This window comes from Stigmatopora argus, chromosome 16 (assembly GCF_051989625.1).
Source record: "Stigmatopora argus isolate UIUO_Sarg chromosome 16, RoL_Sarg_1.0, whole genome shotgun sequence".
Taxonomy (NCBI): Eukaryota; Metazoa; Chordata; class Actinopteri; order Syngnathiformes; family Syngnathidae; genus Stigmatopora; species Stigmatopora argus.
The window spans coordinates 9,357,887-9,374,948 of NC_135402.1; the positions used below are offsets into that span (position 1 = coordinate 9,357,887).

The 17,062-nt window shown below is 38.7% G+C and overlaps 1 protein-coding gene across 1 annotated transcript; it reads right to left on the reverse strand.

The window, feature by feature from the left end:
• Positions 1 to 273: 273 nt before the first annotated feature.
• Positions 274 to 16,691, reverse strand: LOC144091187 (PH and SEC7 domain-containing protein 2). The gene is made up of 17 exons (XM_077623306.1): positions 16,544 to 16,691; positions 15,111 to 15,398; positions 11,106 to 11,517; positions 9,446 to 9,530; positions 9,122 to 9,335; positions 7,374 to 7,883; positions 6,134 to 6,214; positions 5,933 to 6,045; positions 5,790 to 5,848; positions 5,626 to 5,715; positions 5,499 to 5,542; positions 4,631 to 4,791; positions 4,427 to 4,497; positions 3,431 to 3,573; positions 3,219 to 3,363; positions 1,766 to 1,912; positions 274 to 1,246 (listed from the first exon to the last, which is right to left on the reverse strand). The coding sequence occupies exons 3-17, from the start codon at positions 11,457 to 11,459 to the stop codon at positions 941 to 943; spliced, it is 2,523 nt and encodes an 840-aa protein (XP_077479432.1). The 5' UTR covers positions 11,460 to 11,517; positions 15,111 to 15,398; positions 16,544 to 16,691; the 3' UTR covers positions 274 to 940.
• Positions 16,692 to 17,062: the final 371 nt, after the last annotated feature.

Genomic DNA, 17,062 nt, shown 5'->3' on the forward strand with positions numbered 1-17,062 from the left:
GGTTTTTCTGGTTACTTCACGATTCTAATTCAGTAAAAGTAAACAGCATGGTGTGGTTAAACCACTCTTAGAAGTACTTTAAAAAATATTTTTCATTGTTATTCAAGTATTTGTAACGGAGTAAATATAATCCTCTTCTAGCAATTGTGTCGTCAATTAACACACGTTTGTCAGTGAACCTATTATGACGTCATCATGTTGGACTTCCCAATGAAGTTAAAAAAGTACTTTTTGTTTATTAAAGTTCTAATCTCGATGAAAATACAGAATTCCCAAAGAAATTCTCTAATTTATTGTGCCATTTAACACAATTAAATAATAATCCTGACTGTCCTGAAACAGGTTTGGTCTTTTGAAGAGAATAAAAGTAATTTTTTGAAGGTGAAAGGCAAACATTTTAATTGACAAAACTTATTGGATGGAAAAAAAAATAGTATACTTCATTGAAATTCTTAACACAAGTTGCTATAAGGGAGTCTTTACTTTAGCAGATATTCCTACATAAGATTACAAAATTATTTGTTTGGTAGCAAAATGAATATATACATTTTCAATGCAATAAAACAATGATATTTATCCAGCACTTGACACATCGAAAACATGTCGGAATTAAGCCTTCATATGGACAAATGACACAACGACTGTTCCAAAGAAAATAAACAACAGATTGAAAACAAAAGTGCAATTCGAGTAACGTCATAACGTCCGGTTGAACAAGAGCACCACCTTGTGGTCACAAATCAGGTAGGCCCATTTGAACTACTATTTTACTCCCACTAAGTCTACTCAGGTCCATACATTTTTGGTCAATAAACAAATAAATCAGCTTGCTTGTGTTTGGGAATCCCTGAGGTATTTTTTTAGTCAAAGTGCACGAGGTAAAAAACAAAAGGATACGAGTGGTCGGGTTTTTTTTTGTACCAGGAATAAATAAGAATTCCTAAATTTCCGTCTTGCTGTCCTTATTCAACCGAGGCGTTGCTCTACGATAAGTCCATCTTTCGGAGACATTGCGCTTGATTTTGACGGCGCTTTGCGCCCCCATATCCAGATCCAGAGAGGGGCTGGAGTGGGACTTTGTCAGGTGGCCTTCATCGCCATCTTCCTCTTCCTCCTCGGCCACGGGGGACGCGCACATGGCTCTGTCAAACAAGCCGAGGGTGGCGACAATTACGGCGCCACCGCCTGTCTTCTCCACGCTCTTCCAGGCTTCCAGTACTCGCATGTAGCTCTCGTAACGAAATATCTGCAGGTTAAAAGGTCCATAAATGAGATCGCAGTTAGCAAAATGATACACACCCTCATTCACAAATGCTAAAAAAATGTGTCACTGGGTGAAATTTTGAATAATTTACAGTGGCCATTAAACAAACACCCTTTTAATTGATTCAAAATGTCTAAAAAATAGCAAATTGCTTGAAAATCACCACTCCAACAACATGCAAGAAATTATTTCAAAATATTTCTTGCTATTTTATTAAATATCCACATGGGCAATGCCTAAGTTTCAAGTATTAGGAGAAAGATAAAAATTATGTTTAGCTGAATACTTTCAATTTTTCTATTTGTTGTGAAGAATGTAAATGAAATGTGGTAACTATTGCAATAGTTGCATTTATTGTGTTTTTATTTATTAAAATGCTTCATTTATTGCTTGCAGGATCGGTGCGCTGTTATAACGTGACAGTTTAAGAAGTCAAGTAACTGTGTTAACATGCTGAAAGGTCAGCAATGAGTTTTAAAAAGCACTTGGTGTTGCTGCTACCTCATGGTGAAGGTACTCGGCCCTCGTGCGTTGTTCCTCCATCTCTTTGCCTCGGACCTTTTTGCCATCTGGCGAGTGCTTCTGGAGATAGGATAAATCCGTCTTGAAGGACTCCAGCATCCCTGCATGAGATTGCAGTTGACGTTCCTGCAGAAGAACAAGAGTTTTTAGTCCAAAACTGGGAATATTATTGTAATTTTCAGATCTTTAGTCACGAATTTTTTCCTCTCCATTTGAACCCACCACCTTTAATTATGCTTACGCTTTCTCATTACAAATAAATCTACTTTTTCCATTCACCCCATACATTCTTTGTGTGTCATTATGGCGTTGCCACTTAGAGTGGATACTCTTAAGTCTATATGATTTCTCCAACATACCTCCAGAGTGGCATTCTTAGCTAGTGGAAACATTCCAAAAATAGTTTTGAGAGAAGTGATGACTTTGGTCAACTAACCAATTTATTGCGAAGAGAAAACCTTTGGTGCCATAAAAGAAGAACCACTTAATGATAACCATGGATCATTAGACATATTCTAACCTCAGTCTCAGTCTGCAGAAGGTCCCCTCACCTTGTGGACTTCCTGTGTGTGGCTCCAGTTTTTTTACCTAGGTCTACAATGTCTTGTGTGTCGTGTCTGTTTTGCTACTACAACCAAGAAATTTCCCGAATACGGGATGAAATTAAGTTCTAACATAACCTAACCTAAAGGAATAGAGATTAAAATGTTGCCACATTTTGGATGCTAGTGTTGATAAAGATTGCCAAATACACACAAAAAATGGGGATTTCATCAACAAATACAGCTAAATCTGATGCTATGTACTACTACTACTACTACTACTACTACTACTACTACTACAAATGATGGGTGCTAAGGCAAACATAATAAAGCAGGATATCCACTGTTTGCTACGATTTGGGCATGCTATGCTTGCACCCATTTTCTCGCATATTAGCCGCCTCCGCGTATAAGCCGCACCATTAAAATTGCCTTGAAATTGTAGAATTTTACAATTTCCCTTGTATAAGCTGCCCCCTGATTCACGATTTTCACCTCCATATTCCTGGTTTTAATAGGGAGTACATATGTGTTACTTTGAAGGAAAAAACATCGAACGGGGGATTTCTGAGATTCTGAATGAATCGAAAGGATCGTCTGCTGCATTGCACATTTTGAAACTGTGTTGCCTGCACGTAAACAAATTCAAAAAGGAAGTGTGTCCGTAGCGGTCTAGTTTGTCATTCCTAGGTAAGCTGGCGGCGCCCTGAGCAAGCAATGACATGCAATATTATATCTAAAATGGCCCAGCCCACATGAAATCCAGTTCACGTTGACGCGAACCAACCCGAGTCTGACACCCCTGAGTTAAACTAAACAATAAAAGCTATAGTAAGCGATTGCCCAGTTCTAGTCTCAACAATAACGCAATTTAACTGCAACATATATACCAGAGTATGTGCCGACTGCGAGGCGGGCAGGATGGGCCTGCAAAACCTCCGCTGGGAACCGACGGCGGCGGGGAACGGGGGGGAGGAATGAAGGCCCGCCACCAAGTTAATGCGGTTAATCCATGAGGTCATCTCCATTTTGGATCTGCGAGGAGAAAAGGGAGATTGCCGAGTGGTGTTCACGCACAGTGCAGAATTGCTGTGGAACTTACGATGCTTGGAAGAGGAAAATTCTCCAGTCGGCAGTCTGCAAACGGAATACGTGCGGCTTCTTGGTGTAGTCGGCTGCTGGCTCGGCCAGCGAGTGATGAACGCTAACCACCTCCTCATTGGTCGGCTCCCTCCTGCTGTGATCCTGACAAACACGAATGCATGGGGGGATCACATTCTGAGACCCAAAGATTATCCTGAGCTCTTCCATTGGTGTAAGGCAGTGGTACGTGAAAGATGAATGGACTTTAATGTATTCGTCAAGTGCAATTATATTTACAAAAATTCACATTTGCCGTATCTTCTGAACAATAAGGCGCACCAGCAACGAAGATGGTAATTTTACTATGTAAGTGCATTAGTGTACTGCATTTGTCCATTTTTCTTTTAACATTGTAATCATTGTTTCACTCATTATTTGTTTTATTGTTGTGTCGATGATGAATGATGTGTCTGGAGTACTTTATTGGTGCCGTATAATACAGTTACGCTCCAATTTGCCGTATTTTTCAGACTATAAGTCGCACCAGCCAAAAAATACACAACAAGGAACGAATAAAATGCAACAATCTTGATGACTGTCATGGTGAGAGAAAAGGTTGTGCCTGAGTTCCAGGCCCGGCCAAACTATAAAAAAAAGTGTGTCCTATAGTCTAGAAAATACGGTAATAGGTTTGACATCATTAAGCACCACCAGAATTAATACATGAGGTGAATTGTAAGTATTGGTGAAAATCATTTTAAGTGTGCTTTATTGTAAGAAAAAAATGTCATTTTTAAAACTGTTATTCTGTCAAATATTTAGGAACAACTTTTAAGTATAATACCAATTAAAGTCCCACCTCGATGTCAGAAGGCATTTAACCAAATAAAACAAACACATTGGGGTTCACAAGCCACAACTTGCAGTCCTTCTGTTCGTAAAATGAACAAGTTTTAATCCCAATTTTAAGATCTTTCTACTATGCTCCATTAGTAACAACATAAACATGACTAACCTTTTGTAAATAAAGGACCATTCCTTTCAGCACACCATAGAAGGTTTTCCAGCGCCTCTTCCCCCAAGGAGCTGAAAACACATTAGCAAAAGCGTCACAAATAAATGCAGCATGAAGAGATTTTGTCCTAAAGTAGGGCTGGGTAATTTTAAAATGTAAAATTTAGCAAACAATATCATTTTGAACACTTTGTGAATTACTTACTGCGCTTTCCATCAATGTCGGCGTAGAGCTTCCTCTGGATGAAGCCCTTCTTGACCATGGGGGCGGCCTTGTCGTGGGGGACGTCCTGGAAGGGATTGCTCTTAGAGCGCAGAGGCGCATCCATCTCCTCCGCCAACGCAGAAGTCAGCTCCGCCTCATCTCTGTTCAATGGGGTTGCCGGCAGAGAGAGCCGATACATTTGATTGAGGCATCATTCATTTTGGCTTTCGTCAATTTTGATTCCCTGACGCCAACGAAACAAACTCGGGAAAACAATCCAATCAGCTCTGCCTTCAACTTGTTGAAGGTGGAAAGAAGATGGGAAAATATCCAATACATTACAATGTGTAAACAATGTGAAAGAGGAAACCCAGTATTCTCTATTGTACTTGTACTTTTTTTTTTACAAAATTTGAAGACAACTCCAATCAATTTGTACTTAGTGTTGGATGCACATCCACTTTTCAATTCTGATGGTTTCTGTAAAATAACCACAAACAAATTTGATTATATTCCAGATTTAATTCAGTCATGCGAGGTTAACAGCTATAGAAATAGAAACAATAATAGTAAGAACAGATTTTTCCATTCTATATAAGGGTAAAAAAGGCCACTATTTAATCCTTCACATATTAATTTTTTTTCTAAAATTAGTAGATTGAATTTTTAATATTATTATTTAGTGAAATAATAAAATAAAAGTTAGATTTACTAACATTAATGTTTTGCTACTTTATTTCTTCTGAACATCTTGAGTAATTAACCTGAAGTGTAAGATTAATACTTAATATTTTAAGCAAACCAGCCAAAAAATTAGGTCCGTTATCATTACGCTGAAATGATGAAAAGAATGATGACAAGTACTCACACAGCCCATTGCAGTGGCTCGCTTTTGATTGAGTTGTAAAGACACTGTAAGAAAATTTGTAAAATAAATAAATACATTCAATAAATAAATAATACAATAGCAGGATTTTTCAGTTCCACATGCTTACTTTCAGCAGATCTTTGCTAAAGTTTTCACCATCGTTCATGCCCTCCAGGTTGGAGACAAACTTGGACGAAGACATGGCTTTCCCTACGTTCTGTTAAAACATGAGTACAGATGTTGGACGGTGCCACAGCACTGGGGCCATGTTGCTAAAAACTTGAAGCCCACCTGTCCGTGGAGATCCGTGTTGAGGAGCATCAGCGCACATGTGACGCCAAGCGCGGCTCCTGAGGAGGGTAAAAAAAAGAAAAAACATTTGAGGCGCGTTTTTGGGTCGGCGAGGTCGCTAAGACAGCGAGGTGGATTCCCACCTGGTGATGAGAAGGACTCCGGGTTGCATTGATGGAAGCGGTTGGCGAAATGCTGTAGCACCCGCTCGCGTTCCTGCGTCTCGCCAATCAGGATGACCACTTTAAGAAAAGACCTGAGATGGCAAACAAATAGAAATAAAAATATTCACCAGGGATTTTAGTCAGTTCATGTTTTTTGTTGTTTTTTGTTTTTTTGCTGACCTCAGAGCTTGATCCAGAGTTTGCCCAGTAAAGTCAAAGAATGTCAGGTACTCCTCTCCAACAGCACGGCTGAATGCGTTACTATAAAGATGGTCAGGGAAGGGATTTTAAAGTTAGTATTTTTTTTTTTAACGGTGGTTTTAAAAATTATTGATTTTTTTAAAAGTAGGTATTAACTCATTGACTGCCATTGATGCCGATAGATATTCAATCCGTTTTGACTGGGAATCAAACTGGATTGTATGTTTATCAGCGTCAATGGCAGTTAAACATAATCACTCAATGTCAGCATAGACAACTGAAATGGATTTTACTACGTCTATAATTATCAGTGGCAGTAAAAGTGTTCAGAGTATAATATACTAAATAATACTGAGGTATATTGCAAAAAAATATGTATGGGCAGTACTATACTGCACATGTGTCAAAGTTATGGCCCGGGGGCGAAATCTGGCCCGCCGCATCATTTTGTGTGGCCCAAGAAAGTAAATCATGAGTGCCGACTTTCTGTTTTAGGATCAAATTAAAATGAAGAGTATAGATGTAAAATAAATTTCCTGATTTTCCCCCTTTTAAATCAATAATTGTAATTTTTTAATCAATTTTTTCTGTGTTAGGTTCAAAAATCATTTTGTAAAATCTGAAAATATATTTTTAAAAAAGCTCAAATAAACATTGTTTTAGATATATAAAAAACGGAATATTCAGGGCTTTTAATCCAGTTCTTTTAATCCATTTATAAAAAAAATCTAAATATTATATCTAAAATGGTCCGGCCCACGTGAAATCAAGTTGACGTTAAAGAGAAACAAACTTTGCAGAACAAAGAGGATAAAAGTTAAGAAAATCGCAATCAATAGAGCTCAATTTATTACATTTTGCTTTTTTAAAATACCAAATATTTAAATTTAGTAATTCATTCACGACCTTATTTTTATGCTCCATATTTTTTTATTTTTTTGCTAATAATCCTCTAATAAGACTATATTATAAATTGGGGAAAAGATGCACTACTTTTCCCTGTTTATTACATCGGCAGGTCCACAAAATCAGCTGACTCGGACTCAACGCGCATGCAAAAATATGAAGCCGTGACATCCCTATTTTAAGCAGCAGTGCTTTGTATGCCAAGTGTCATAAACATAATGGATCATTTCAAATTTGCAGAGTGGTGCGTATAATCTCTTCCAATTCTGAAATGACCCAGGAAGTGACTATGTTACACGTATGTTTTTCTTACTCTTTATCGAGGTGCTTGACCACATCTAGTCGCTGAATCCCATCCAGCTGAAAGAGCTGCTTAGCCAGTTGACACACCTTCTCCCGGTCCATGTCGCCTCCATTCAGACAAGTGGTCGTTGACTCCACGGTTTTGCTCGCCTCACCGTTTGCCACAAGGACCGTCCCAGAACCTTTTAGGGTGCTTGCGACCTCCTCAGCACTGGACAATCGGGTTTGATTGTGATCCTTCAGCGTTAAGGAAGCAGCAGGGTGCCATGGATCGGTCGCGATCTTTCGCTTTTCTACGTCGGAGTCCACCGGTTGGATTGAATTGTGTGATGCATCTGGACTTTGAGGCTGGACAGAGTTTTCACAGTGTGTCGGGGGCATCCTGTTATCCTGCGAGACCTTTTGGGGTTCTCTCTCGGCAACATCAGCTGCTTGACCCTTTTCACTTTGGGTTCTTGCATTAGATACCTTGAGAGTTATTCCACTACTGTAAGTTTTTTTGGACTCTGTGGTTGCCTCCCTAAAAAAGAATTAAAAAATAAAAATAAAATCTCATGCAAAAGATAAAACGCAATGAACTCATACATGACATAAGCAACTGTTTACACCAATACATCAACTATAGATCAATTAAGCCACCAGGCAGGCGTAAGGCCCCCCAAAAAGCCCCAAACTGGCAACATTTGGGGTCCATTTTTAAACACGCAAAAGCAATATTTTGTCCATATTCCAAACTTTGAAAAACCTGTTTGGCATGAGGACAAGCACTGTATTTTTCAGACTATAAGTCGCGCCAGACAAATAATTAATACCCAATGAAGAGGAAGGAAAAATATTGAAGTCGCACTGGAGTATAAATTGCAGTTCGCAATTCTGTATTTTATCAGAAACCTATAACAAACTTGCGTTAAAGTAACAATAGTAAAACTGAAAACAACAGATTAAATGTGTCTGTTAACATAGGTTTTTAAAATAACTATAGCCTAAACTAGGGCCTTCAGCCCTCGTTAGCTCAGCACAGCCAGGAACATTGTCGGGGACCCATACCACCCTGGTCACAACCTGTTCCAGCTGGCGCCCTCTGGTAGACGCTACAGGTCTCACAAAGTACGGACAAATAGGCTTAAGGACATTTTTCCCACATCCATCAGGACTCTAAACTTGCGGGAACACGACACACAATCCCTCCTGTGTAATAACTTTGGGGTGAGGTAACATGAAAAGACGTTGGGCGGTGATCTGCCTCCTACTGGCTGACTGAAGGTAAGTGAGAGACAGTGAGAGGTAAGTGATCTGCTCGGGGGGTGATGCGTTTCATCCATCACGGCAGAATGCCAACGAGTCTGAAATTATCACTTATTTGGGCCTTTTGCTGGGAAAGCGCACCTTATGGAGAAGCGCTACCAATTTTGTCATACGCATGTTATGGGTATGATGACAATTAGGCTTTTGTCGAGTCAATGATGATGACAAAGCCTATGTCCGATTATTTTTATTATTATAAATAACGGGCTGTTGGTGGTCAAAGAAGAAAAAAATAACATAGTAAGTTGCACTTGAGTTTTGTCGCAGATCGAGCCAAACTATGAAAAAAAGTGCAACTTATACTACAGAAAATGCGGTAACTCAAATTTCGGGAGTGGGAGGTTTCAAATGTGGTCAATGAAGGGGGTGGGGAACTTTTTTGTGGGTGAAAAAAAAATACACTACCACCTAGAGTACAAAATACAGGCAAAATGATTGTGATTAAATACTTACACAATGTCGGCGAGGCATCCCCCAGAAGCACTAAGCACTTGGTTCCCACCCTCCAACTCGGGACCTAGAAATGAAGTTTGGCCTCTCGATGAGTCGCCGCACCCCGTCGTAGGTGCGTCCATTTTATCCCGTGCTTCTTCTGGGCGTAATTCCAATGTGGTACTAAATGCTTTGGACGTTAAGCGGTCCTCTTCCTCCGAGTCAGACTTTATCGCTGTGTCAGAAAGGGATGGAAATCATGCATTTTTTGTCCCACCCAACAGGTAACGGCGGAGTCGGATGCATATTTTTTTGCAAGCAAATGAGCCTTTGCATGATGCGTACCGCTATGACTGTTGTCTAAGAGCTGATGCGTTGAATGTTCCCTTTGTTGTGTCGTCGGCTGCTGTCCCACTGCGGCATCACATGGCTAAAAATTGAAACACGGGTCATCGATCATGCTCAACATGTGACTGCGGCTGCAATATGAGACGCGGCAAATGAGGCTCTTTCCGCGATATTCATTCCGCCTACCAAACTACTCCGAGATCTGCATAATGAATGTCGATGCAAATCATCTCTAATATTGCTGCACTCAATATGCATTCACCGTTCACATCGAGTTGGAGTATAATTGTCTTTTTGACACAGTTGGAGAGGTTTTGACTGTCTTGTGTCTGTTTTGTTTTATTTATTTTTTTACACTGAATGATCCTCAGGTTAACGTTTTAGCGACATTAGATTAGATGACCGTATTTTCACGACTATAAGGCGCACTGCATTATAAGGCGCACCCTCAATGAATGACACATTTTATTTTTTTCCCATATTTAAAGCACACTGGATTATAAGGCGCCCTGTCTATTTGGGGGGAAATCTAAGACTTTTAAGTGCGCCTTATAGTCGTGAAAATACGGTACATTAGATTAGATAACTTTATTTATAACGAATCTGGGAAATTTCATTGTCACAGTAGCAAGAGGGTGAGAATGCAGACACAGGAAGAGACATTTTAGACATAAATAGATAGGTAATAAATAAGTTTATAAATAAATAAATACATGGGACCATTGGATGAAAAAAAATTACATGGGCAGCAACATGGGCCAAAATACATTTATTTTTAAGGAGAATATTAATCAGTCATTGATTGTTCCAGAATGGATGTCTAGATAACTAGTGATAAAATAGTTTAAATTCAGGGTAGAAGGAAAGAAGACCCCCGATTAGGCTTCTGTTGGCGTCAGTTAGATCAAAGAATGTCCTCAAGGGTTAACACTAGTAAATGTTATTTTTTGGTACTCAAGAGAAGTGTCAGTATTAAGCATTAATTTATATTTTTCTTAATGGATGAAATACTTTCTTTTTTCCATTCTTGGATTGTTTTCAAAACAGCAAAATTGTGAGAAATCCTATTTAATTTGATTAAGTACTTGCAGTTTTTTTCTCATTCAATTGTGAGGAAATTCAAGATCTTTCAATGTGTTAAAATGGTAGATGAAATGTTGGTTTTTGGAAAGTCCTTGTCAACAATGATTTAATCAAATAACTTGTATCATTTATTGAAAATTGTTTCCCCAGAGTTGAGTGATTCCATTTTTTCTGTGAGTAAAAATGTTTCTCTTGATTACTTTAGTTTTTCTGAAAGCCAGAAAGTCATTTGAAACAACTATACGTTTTTTATCCTATGATTTGCTTCCTTTTCACACAATAAAACAACAGAGTGAACATCCTAGACATTGTTTCTAAAGGCCAGATAATCATTTGTCCTTTAATTTGCTTTCTACATAATAGAAAAACTGAGAGAACATCCATCAAGACTGTTAGTTGTTGATTTCATAATTGAGTTGTTAGTTATTTGGACACACAAAGGTGAAACTATACTGATTCTACAAAAATGAAATGTGAATTATTCTTACAAAAATAGCATTTTCATCTGCGATAATGTCTAAGCAGCTCCTGTGTTAAGCATACTAAACGTCTTCGATTGAGTGTGTTCGCCTACCTTGAGGTAATTTCCCCTTGACTTCACTGATGAGTCAGCACCATCATGTTCCTCTTCGCGCTCCAATTCATCACCGTGAAAAGAGTTGTGCAAGAGTGAAAAAATATCATCCACCGAGTCGCAGTCGGTTGCCAGACACAGCCTCTCTGTAGCAGCGGCGTCAGGAATCGCCCATTCCGCCGTGGCGAAGGAGAGCGCGGCGCCGACGGGGCTGCGGCTCACGGTTCGCGGCAGCCATATTGCCTCCTTTAAATCACCCTTCGCCTCGCCGTTCAAGTGCTGATGATCATGAGTCCGCCAAGGGCCCGAATCAGTCAAATTCAAGTGCAGAGAGCCCAGGCAGTCCTCCTCCATCGGAGTTTCCTCCCCAGGACGCTTCTTCTTAGACGATGCAGGTGTGAAGCTCACAGATCTGCCATTAAAAAAAAGTGTATGTATGCGCACTGTATACCGTATTTTTCGGACTATAGGCCGCACATGAGTACAGTCATACCTCGACATACGAGTGCCCCGACATACGAGCAATTTGAGATACAAGTAAAATTTTGGGCAAATATTTATCTTGAGATACGAGTAAAATTTTGGGCAAATATTTATCTTGAGATACTGGACAAATTTTGATATACGAGCATACAGCGGACGCGAGAGGCTGTTCATGGGCACTGTCTTTCTGGCCGCAACTCCCTCCTGTAATGTCTCTACGAGCACTGGGCGGAGCGATGCATTTTTTTTAGTGTTTTTTTTTCATTAGTCAGTGGGAATGGCGGAGCGATCGCAAATACAAGAGGAGTATATACTACTTCTCATTGGCAAGTGGTCGTGCATTATCCTATTGTGAGGACATTTGTGTGCATCATTTTGGAAATATTTTGAAGGGATAACAAAAGCAAACAACCCTCGATAGGTTGCATCTGAAAGGCAGGGTGGAGGCGGGGCAAATAGAGCCAATCCGGGAGAAGAAAGGTATCAAAATTTAAAACAAAATTAGAATTAAATTTAGTGTAAGGTTGGATTAAATTTATTTTTGTGTGTGTCTGCATTGTAATCCAAGTTCATGTAAATTTGTTTATGTTATGTTACGAGCGCGTTGCCGTGCTAAAAAGATGCGACTTATAATCCGGAACATACGGTATATATATCTTTTGGGTTTTTTGAACGATCGCTGGCACACATGTAACTGGTCTAAAAGCAAAATTTCTGGACGAAAGTAGCTAGACTATTAAATTTAGTCACTAAAAAGAGAACTGATGTCAAAAGCTAGTTTTAGAGTTGCAGTATTTGTCTGAAATGATAAAGCGACAGTAAATAACTTTCAGATTTCTGTGATTTTATCGAGGCGAGTGGACAAAAGTGGTAGTGTTTTGCCTACATTAGTGTTTCCAATAGCAAATAAAGCTAATTGTGGCTAAACAATATAATAAAAGAGGAATGTTACATATGCAAAAAAAGCAGTTAGTATTAAGCAGTTTGTTGTTGTTTTTTTAATGCATTAATGGCTTCTTACCACCCTTTCACAATAAATATCTTGACTACTTTAGCCAGAGAGCATTAAAATATTTTATTCTCCAATCCAGGTCACCACAGCAAGTATAGTTAAGCCATTTTTATCTCTGAGGCAAATATTTTTTTGAAATTTTGTAGACCATCGAGGGTATATCTTGCTGTGATAATCCACAAATTTACATAGAGAGCCGCAATGGCCGAATTTGCCAATGCTCAATTGGTTCCTCCTGCAACTTCCGCTTATTACACCCCTCCAAGCATCAGGCAACAAACATCATAGTGAAACCTTGACCGCATTTCCTGTGTGCACTCACGTCTCAGTTCCTGTCAGGGTGCACAAAAGGGGGTGCTTTTTATGTTAAAGGCTGTGTTGGGGGAAAAAATTGTGTAATATAAATCTAGTTATATTCAATGCTTGTCTTAATAAAATAAATAAGTTTTAAAAAACAGCCAGTCTGTGTCCAAAATGCAAAGGAGTAGTTTGTGAATTGATTGGTCAATCATTACTAAAAGCCTTTTAAAATATTCAAATTCTCTTTACGGTGGCCCATTTCCTGTCTTTTGACAAACCTTAAAGATTGCGCCATGTTTTTGTAATTCAAGAAGTAAAAAGAAAACTCAATACTGTGATCCGTCACCATTGTTTTTTATATTAGGTATGATAAAAGTTCATAAAAGTAGAAAATAATAATAAAATTATATTTAATAAATACACTTCTTTCTCATTGTACTTGTGTACTTGTATTTCTGAATCGGCGCAAAAACATGTAATATGGTGGTAATAATAGCGGTGATTCTAATTCGCGTTTTTTAATTTATTTATCGCGACCATGTCTGGTCTACAATATCCGCGATATTCGAGGAATTACTGGAATACACACATGTTGTAAAGTGGAGCCTCAAAGACCAAAACGGATTGCCGTACCTTAATAATAAATGTATTCCCAAACATACATATCCTCCCATCTTTAGCCCATGTGTTTTGTTGCTTTGTAGTTATTAAAAAATATTAACAACAATTCCAATCTTATAAAAAAAGTGAAAACCAAACATGTTTTTGTTTCTTTTGATCCTATATTAAAACAGAAAACCTTTAAATAAAGAACTCTATTTATTTCACCTGATTCTTATCTTCTAAAAATAAATGCTCAGGCCCGATTTATGATCAAGTTATCTCATCAGGGACATCCCTAAAGAGTGTTAGTACTAGATTATATTATTGCACGTTTTCCTTTGCTCAATCACTGCCACTGACAGAGATAGATGTTATCTCTCTTTGACGTGGGAAGGCTGGCATTGAGTCATCTTCAACTGACATCCATTGAACGATGATTTAACAGTCAAAATAGATTGAACTTCTATCGCTGCCAATAAGGTAATATTGAAACAACAAAAATAAATACATTTTTAAAACCCGATCTTTCTTGAAAAATTATATGATTAGGCCCAATTCCAAAAAATGTGAACTTGCTTAAGCTTTAAACTTAAACTTTCTTACTACAGCACCATGAAAGCTCAGGATTAAAAACTACTTTAAAAAAGTCCATTATTTTAACACACAGGCAGTATGTCGCAACAAAAGAGGAACAGCAGCTAAAACGATTTTTTTTGTTATTGTCTAAATCTGTGGTCGGAAACCTTTTTAACAGAAAGACTCAAACAATTCATATCTTTAACCTCCTAAGATCCAAACTCTTGCACGGCATGCATTTTAAATTATATTTAGGCTAATTGGACCCTGATGAGAGTAAAAACAAAGAATTCTCTTTTTTCTGAGAAAAATGATGTCCACATCATAAGTGGACGCAAGGCCCTTGTAGTCCAAAATTTAACATTGTAGTCTTTGACAACCAAAAATGTGAGGTCATAGGAGATTAAATATTATTCCTTGAGAACCATACTCAATTTGGGGGCGTAATTTCAACATTTAAAGTACAAAAAGTCCCTGAATTCTTCAAACAAAATTGTTACACTGTTGCTAAGCAATGAATATAGTAAAAGAGAACATGCATGCATAAGAGAATCTAATAAATTAAAAAAAAATTAGGATTAATACGTCGCTTGAGATAGTGTCCTCGCCACAACGGCGTCCCGACGCGATGCTCCTATTGGTGTCTTCGGGATTCAGCCCATTCATTTCGAAATTCGAGTTTACAGCTTAGCGGAAAGCCACATGCACACATCAAAAGAGCCATATATGGCTCACGAGCCAGAGGTTCCTTACCCTTGGCCTGGACTAACAAGACTTGGGTGGTAAACACATACCTGTCAACCTCTGCCGATAACTGCCCTTATAAATGATTATGATTCCCCTTACAAACCCCCCAAAAACCTTACAAACACCGTACGAGTCGTACGGTGTTTGTAAGGTTTTTTGGGGGGTTTGTAAGGGCAATCATAATCATTTATAAGGGCAGTTATCGGCAGAGGTTGACAGGGATGTAAACATAAGCCAGGAAACATAAGAAGGACTTTTTTCAGAGGAGTTAAAGCATGACTTACCACCCTGCGGGTTCGTGAAAGCAGCATCATATGATCAGCCAGCTTCTGAGGCGTCCGTCTTGTGGGAGGAGGAGGGAGGGCAAACAGACACGTCTTCTTACGCGCTTTCGCGCAGCTAGAACGCCCGATCGCCGAGCCGCCGTCTGTTTTTTTTTTTTTACCCGCTGGGGATTCACAAGCTAGCTGCTGGGCTGCTCGCTTTGTGCCGAGCGGCATGACCGCGGTCGATCTGGCTCCCACGTGGGAGACATTTGGGGTTCGCTTGGTGAGACTTTTTCCGTTTCGTCGCTGCAGAAAGGTTCGCCAGAGGGTGGGGTAGGGGGGCGGGGGAAAGAGAAAAGTTAGGAGGAGGGTGTAAAATGCCAAGAGAAAGAAAGGCCTTATTGTGATTGGCAAACGGCTGTGGTGAAAAGACACCTGGGAGGCTCAGCCTACGCCTTTAGGGTTTGAACGCACGCTTCGCAGACAGGCGCACTATTTACACAGAAACATAAGCATAGAACCACGCACAAAGGTCACGTGAGAGGAGTGGTTCGGCTTCATTCCTTTAAACAACACTCATAGTAATTGTGATGTGGCAAAAGCAGAAGGTGTCTATCCAGATTCTGTGTAAACAAAGCTACAATAGCAAATAGGCATGTCCGGGATCTGATCTTGTGATCAGAAATCGTGGACAATCGCCTCATTTTCAGAGGATAGGAATGGGGTAATAAAATATTTAAAAAATAAAAGACTGGGTTTTTAAAACTTTTTTTCCCTCTATTTTAAAGGATTACCTCTATAGCTGCCATTGAGGGCCACAGATTGTTCAATAAACTATAAAATTGCGAGAAATCATCACATATTCATTATAAAATTACCGAAACCATGACTTCTGTTTTGAAAGATTCAAGTTCAAATTTCTGGAAAATATTGAAAAAATACTTCGTAGCACAATTCTAAATTTTTTAACACAACAAAATTACTTTTTATTCTTTTACTTTTGGGTGTAAAAAATCGTCATTTCAATATTCTTGCCCCAAGGAAATAAGTATAAAATAAAGAAGTGTACGTAGTCATGATCTTGGATGAATTCCGTTTGTCACAATAACAATTAATTGTTATTAATATTGTGGAATTATTTTGACAGGTGTTTATACATATGACACGCACATGTATGATTCCGCGATGAAAATTATTGTTAATTTATTATGGTCGAACCCTCTTTTTTATAAATAAAATAAAAACAACGAACACTTTAGTAATTTCATCTGACGATAACATTAATATGCAAGCCATCATTCCATCACGTTTAGATAATTATTTAAGAAATTATAATTGATACAACTGTTTCACCATGAGCAACACAAGCGACTATATAGACAAGTCCCATGTAGACGTAGCATGAGCATCTTTAGCATGATTAGCATTGAGAATAAAAATATTAGCATTACCTAGCATTTATGGGGCATCCTTGTTTGTTGCTGCGTTGCGATGTTCAGAACAGCAACATAGAAAACGGAAACGTCGGAACGCAATTTTGCAAATTTCGTTTATCACCGTTTTTTGGTGACTGTATGCTGCACCATATACATGGTTTTTACTACCATATATATTAGGTATATTAAAATTAAACTAGATTTCTACTCTGAGCTAATTGGGTCGAACGTCGTGACGTGTCAGCCATTTTTGCGTCAGAGCCACGAGTATTTTGAAATGGGTATAAATCACTCGATGAAATTTACATTAAATTAACGTATTCCTTAAACATAATTGTAGTTTTTAACATAGTCACGTTAATACAGGTTTTTTTTGTTAATTAAACCATCTATAATTCCATTAGAAGATGGCCGCTAGCTTCTTACGCCGCCAAATCCGAGTGTGGACATCTCGCTTTGTTTATTATATTGTTCCCTACGACGTGGCTGCATTCGAGCAGTTCGCGTCAACGCCTGAAGAGAGCGTGCTAGAGC